General features: G+C 44.3%; 2 protein-coding genes across 2 annotated transcripts in view; both read right to left on the reverse strand.

Moving 5' to 3' along the window:
• Positions 1-1906: 1906 nt before the first annotated feature.
• Positions 1907-3056, reverse strand: Pmar_PMAR027760 (cathepsin L, putative; the record flags this gene model as incomplete). Its single annotated transcript, XM_002767653.1, has 5 exons — positions 1907-2213; positions 2330-2468; positions 2678-2779; positions 2822-2890; positions 2937-3056. The coding sequence occupies 5 exons, from the start codon at positions 3054-3056 to the stop codon at positions 2152-2154; spliced, it is 492 nt and encodes a 163-aa protein (XP_002767699.1). The 3' UTR covers positions 1907-2151.
• A 262-nt stretch (positions 3057-3318) lies between these two features.
• The window catches only part of Pmar_PMAR027761 (cysteine proteinase 3 precursor, putative), a gene marked incomplete at both ends in the record, with an annotated part of 3152 nt that continues 523 nt past the window's right edge, over positions 3319-5947 (reverse strand). Inside the window, 7 exons of the mRNA XM_002767654.1 lie at positions 3319-3461; positions 3783-3897; positions 3944-3983; positions 4264-4348; positions 4395-4517; positions 5543-5708; positions 5828-5915. Of these exons, the coding sequence (XP_002767700.1) occupies positions 3319-3461; positions 3783-3897; positions 3944-3983; positions 4264-4348; positions 4395-4517; positions 5543-5708; positions 5828-5915 (760 nt within the window). The remainder of the gene's footprint in view (positions 3462-3782; positions 3898-3943; positions 3984-4263; positions 4349-4394; positions 4518-5542; positions 5709-5827; positions 5916-5947) is intronic.

Genomic DNA, 5947 nt, shown 5'->3' on the forward strand with positions numbered 1-5947 from the left:
GAGTGACTTTCCAGAAATTTCACTGTTGGGCATTTTCCGCTCCTCGATTTGGCGTTCAATTCGTTCAAAAGCTTAAGCAGACCACCTGAGGAATCAATAACGCAGCTAGAGGCACAACACGAATGTAAGAGCGGCATGGTTGACGCCCCTTATCACCTGACCGTCCAGTTTTGCGGTCTTCGCCCCTTTCCCAGGCGCTGAGAAGATGCGCATACTTGACTCTCAAGATCGCCTCGCTGTGCTTGGCATTGAGCATGATAATATAACAGATGCAAGTCTACGTAGACCGCAGGCTTCTTTCCGAGCAGGCGAACATGAAAACGCGCTATCAAATATTATGGCGAGCGAGGTTGCATTGTCCCCTCGGTTAATTAGTGGGCACTGGGTTGTATGATAGACTTGACCGGGTGGAGAAACGTACAATGGCACGTAACTCAGCAGTAGAAGAGAAGAATGGCATGAGGTTCGAGAGCGTGGATAAGCAGGAAAAGGCGGCCAGTATGGTCGAATGATTGCTTCTCTCAGATGGACAACTTACCCTGCATTATGGACGAGTCGAGAATTGAACTCGGGGCCTTCTGCATGCGAAGCAGACATGATAACTCTATTCAACTCAAATTCCCGAAGATTTCCACTATTTGTGTGCTACATGACCTGGTTTTCTCGAAGCCGCTCTCCGTCCGACCGTCAGGCGTTGCCTGACAGGCGACGAGTCAACTACCTTTCGTGACGAAAGACGGAAGTTTCGTCTACTATCCAACATCGTTGAACAGCTCGCTTTCGAATAATCCGTATAACTGCGTTATCATACCATATCGTTATCATAGGGTTATCTTATCACTATAGTCGAGGGATTCGATCGATTCGCCCATGATCAGAGGTCGGAATCGAGACCCGAGAACTCGAGATTCTCGATCTCGTCTCGATCTCGAAGAGTTTCGAGACGAGATCGAGAGGTTTTCTCAGGAATCAAGATCGAGACGAGAATCGAACGAGTTCTCGAACTTCTCGAACTTTTGTATGCGTTGGTAGGCATGGTTTGAGCCGGAGGTCAGGAATATCGATATAACACCACTCTGATCTTAAATGACCCACATTGAATGACTATTCTTATTTCCATAAGATAGAATCTTTATGCTCAGCAAAAAGGCTTCCCACTGCGTGCCGGTTGTAGGGAAAGGTTTGTTCTCGCCAATGCGGCAGATCCTTCTGAAATCGGTTCCAGGCGTTTTCTAGATTTCGGATCGGGTATTCTTCGGAATAATTTCTTCCTGCCCTCCAACAAAGGCGCGAACCTCGCTGCATCTAGCTTTTTACCCCCTTGGGGCCTGCCTTGCTTCCAGTCAGCGAATGAGAACTTTCTCTTTTTGGCGACCGGGCTCTTAGGACCATCCCCAGCATGATCAGTCATCACAGCACTGTCTTCAATGGAGCTTGACGACGATTCGATTCGTGGAGAGCCGCTCGTCGAAGTCACTTTACAGACTGAATCAGAGGGAGAGACGAATTACGAGCAAACTCAACCCGGATAGTGAAAACACTTTCATATGTTTTGGAAATTTGGCGAGTTCGGCCGCACCTGCAAAGGCGCGCTCGCCCGATTCGAGAATCGAGAACGAGATCGAGATGACGAGAAAATCCTCCGAGATCCCACGATCGAGAATTATTGACGCGGAACATACATCGAGACGAGATCGAGATATCTCGAAGCAGCGTTTTCCGACCTCTGCCCATGATAATCATGAATATGCTAAATCACAGACGGTTCATCAAATAGTTCAGAATTATTATTAATTCTTACTCATTATTCATAGAGTTATTAATTTAGAATTATTGATTCTTGATCGCGCGTCCTACGACCGATCCTTTCACCCACAAACTGTAAAATAACAAGAAATGTCGCACTGCGGCAGTATGAGACGATATTGGACCAGAATCCGTTCTATTGTGAACGGCAGCAGAATTGGGGTGAAATTTATACAAGTTAAAAACAAAACTTTCGACCGCATCGTCGCGTTGGTGTCTCATTCTGAATGATGAATGTCGAACGAGACGGTAACGCACGGCTCAATAATTCCGACAATTGCAAATACTGTAATGCAAAAGTTCATCATTATCAACATCAACATAGATGCCCGCAACAGCCAGAGTTCACACAGTCATCACAACAGCTTCATCACTGGACTCGGCGTCCTTCAGCGTCTGGACGGAACCTACATGAGAGACAAGACTCCATCGCACATCGTGATAGGAACTCTTAAGTAGAAGTGTATGAACGTTCCAAATCTCAGACCATGATCAATGCCCGTACACCCAAAGCATCACTTACTGATCTCAGGCCCGCGGTATACCATATGGGCACTCTCATGTGGTTGATAAAATGAAGTCGAACTGTTGCCAGCTGCCCGTCGAATGATGGGATAGGATACATCCCCGGATATGCCACAATCTCGCTCGCCTCGCACAATCTGAAACGGCGGGCTCAAATCAGTGGTATTTTCAATGACACAAAGAATCAGTGTTGGAATATATGTTCGCTATCCTCAGAATTTCCATAGAAATTCGTGTAGAAATATACAGAAACCACCGAAAATTTCCTCGGAACTTCTATATTGTCACCAACACATATGGTTAACTATGTGCATATTTTCCCCCTCACACTGCAACGAATACCCACCTTGAAGTATCCCTCATCTCCCCAGTTAGTGCTCCAACTGTTACGCAGGAGCCAGTAGTCGAGGCCAGAGGACGGGTCTGTGCCGTAGCCGACCAAATTGACCTACATTGAAAGTGATTCCGATAATACACAAAATGTACCCACCGCGTGGTCAGTCTCTCGAACGGCCTTGCATGCAGGATCATTAATGACGCCTCCACGGTAGAAAGTCGTCTGAGAAAGAACACTACAACAAGACACCATGTGCGATGAAACCAACCTGATCGGTGACCAGGAAGGAGACAGCGAGTAGACCATTGTTAACAAGGGCTCGTTTTATGGTTTCCTCATCAGCTCCTCCGGGTAGCTGTACCCACCCATCTATCTGTATTCCAGACATGGAATTTATGTGCCTAAAATTGGTCAATAGAACGCAATCAGCAACTAACAGTTGGTGTGCGTGAGTAAAGTGATCCGAAGTACTATGGAAAGTGATATCCATCGATCGAATGAGCGATAGGATCACAAAACGACGACAACGATCGCGTGTTGTTGCGGTCATCTCAATTAGGAACAGAAGCTCCTAGCACAGAATTCGGTGAAGCGAGCGCCCATGGATCATCGCCTCGCCTCCCCAGGGGATACCACCACAAGTGTTATTCTCACTTGCAATATGACGAGGCCGACAGATACTTGCCGTATTCCGAAGTCAAAGGTACAAAGCCTTGAAAACTATCCAGAAGCGTTGCTCCAGTGAGCTCAGAGTTTCCACCTAGACAGGCGCCGTTGACCTCATTCCAGGTGCCTGAGCAGAACTAGGATGTAATAAGAGCAGTGTTGGAATATAATGAAATATGTGTTGGATATTTAATATATATGACTATAATAACTATAATATATATATGTGTGTATAATATAATATAATATGTGTTGGAATATTCGTGTTCCTCAGCTGAGCTCAGGAGCTTCCTCACTAGTCATAGAATTTAACACACCACTTTGGGTAAGAGTGCTCGGAAACCAATAGGAATTTCGGGAATTTAATCAGAATTTCCACGTTGTCACCAATATATGTAGTTGACTATATTCTCCCCCCACACCGAAATAGAGTGTTCCCAGCACCCACAGTCGAGCAAGAACTGCTCAGCTAATTTCTCCCCAGCTCCATTGACGATCTTGTGCCTCGATTCAATAGCCCCTATTGTGGCGAAAGCCCAACAACTGCCACAGGTGCCTTGATCCTACAAACGACCCGAGTTCGACTCCCACACCCTGCATTATTCTCACCTTTATTGGCGGGCTCGCACCATGGTCTCTCCAGTCCCACCTAAGCAAACGGGACAGTACTATGTGGCCCTTATTTCATCCAAATCAGAAATTTCTGAGGAACTGGGAAAATATGCTCATGGTCAACTACATGTGTTAATGGTGGTTCGGAAATTATGAGAAAATTTTCGAATTTCTCATTGATCGCTGTACACTTCTATTCGAGCTCGTATGCTAAGCTCAGCTGAGCCCTCCTGAGCTCAGCTGAGGAAAACGAATATACTCCTCCAACACTGCGCTAAAGTCAATTGAGTTCTACGAGCGTGCAAAGACCGACTCACCTCTCTGGTAGAGGCTCACTAGCTGGTAGTAGATTCCACCTAGATGGATGGGAATGCGATCTTGGCCCGTTACGAGCCCGATGACCTAAAGTGGGGTCCTATCAGCACGATTAGCAAGTAATGGATGTTACCTTTAGGAGGCTGGTTGAGACCGTCAGCAAAGCTATTGACCTCCAACCTAACCCCATTGTTGGCCTCATTGACACGGTCTATGTAGGCAAGATTAGCGCGGAAGCGCTTCTCATACGCTGAATCTGAACACCAACAATAGTTAATTATCACATATACATATCTGATGGTTACACAAACATGGTTTGAGATTCACTAGAGTTTCACCCTGGTGAAAAACATATTTCACAACTACTGCATATCACCGCGAATATCGTGTTCTTCACCGAGTTTCATTTCACGTAAAATGAATGATACTCCAATGGATATCCACAGGAATAAAGTAGAGAAAATGTGTAATACAGAAATGCACTATGCATCCGAAAATTTCAGTCCGAAACTTATTAATTTCAAAGACTTCTAGTCATGAACAGTTCCGCACATCTTTTTCACTTCAAGTTGAGAAATCGGACCTTCAAATGCTCGACAATGAAATTTAAATTGCGATCCCACTATTTCAACTCGAAAGTAGATTGCGCGTAGAGTAACTACATCTTATTATTCGTATAGGTTACCATAACAGGGTTAATCTCATCCATAGCAAATCTATATTTCCAGTATGGATATATCTTCATTGTATAACTCCGTGTAGGAATATATGCACATCGTCTACCACATGTGTTGCTGACAATATAGAAATTCTGAGAAATTATCGTTAATTTTTGTGTGCTTCTACTCAAAATGGTGTGGATTTTCATCATATAGCGAGGAAACTTACGAGCTCAGTTCAGGAAACATATATTCCCACACTGTAATACCTATGTACTATATAAAACTATACTATATACTTACTATAGTGCTATATATACTACTAGGACTTGCACTATAGTGATAAATATATACTACTAGGACTTGCACTATAGTACTATACATACTACTAGGACTTGCACTATAGTACTATACATACTACTAGGACTTGCACTATAGTGATAAATATATACTACTAGGACTTGCACTATAGTACTATACATACTACTAGTACCATATAGTGCCATATAGTAATCGCACTTACTATATACTCAGTATTATATACTCACTAGTACAACTATATCAGTATAACTATAATCCAATATAATACCAAACATCAGGCATAAAGAAAGTCACGCCTTACCGTCGTCCGCATATGATCGACGATGAAGTGCTTTGAAGGCAGCAAACTCATTAGATGCTCCCAGAGACGAACGAGCGTTGCGACCAAAGTGATTAAATACATCGTTGCCTCCCACAGATTGTCGTCGTGGTGGTGGAGGGGTGTCCGATCGTGGAACAGCGTCAACCTAAAGCGAGATACAAAACAACGACAGCGCTGAGTATGCATATCTTCTTGTGATTAGCACGTGGCTTGTCGCATTCGGGAGGCGTAGCGAAGCTCCTATACAGAGGATAACAACTTTACTCGAAGAGGATCCACATACTTCTCATTGTCATGGTCTCCAATAGTGTTCACTGCGAGATAGTCGACCACATAATCATCCAAATGGGCGCTGATAATTTCATTTCGTGCATGCATACTCCA

This window comes from Perkinsus marinus, assembly GCF_000006405.1.
Source record: "Perkinsus marinus ATCC 50983 genomic scaffold scf_1104296970268, whole genome shotgun sequence".
NCBI lineage: Eukaryota > Perkinsozoa > Perkinsida > Perkinsidae > Perkinsus > Perkinsus marinus.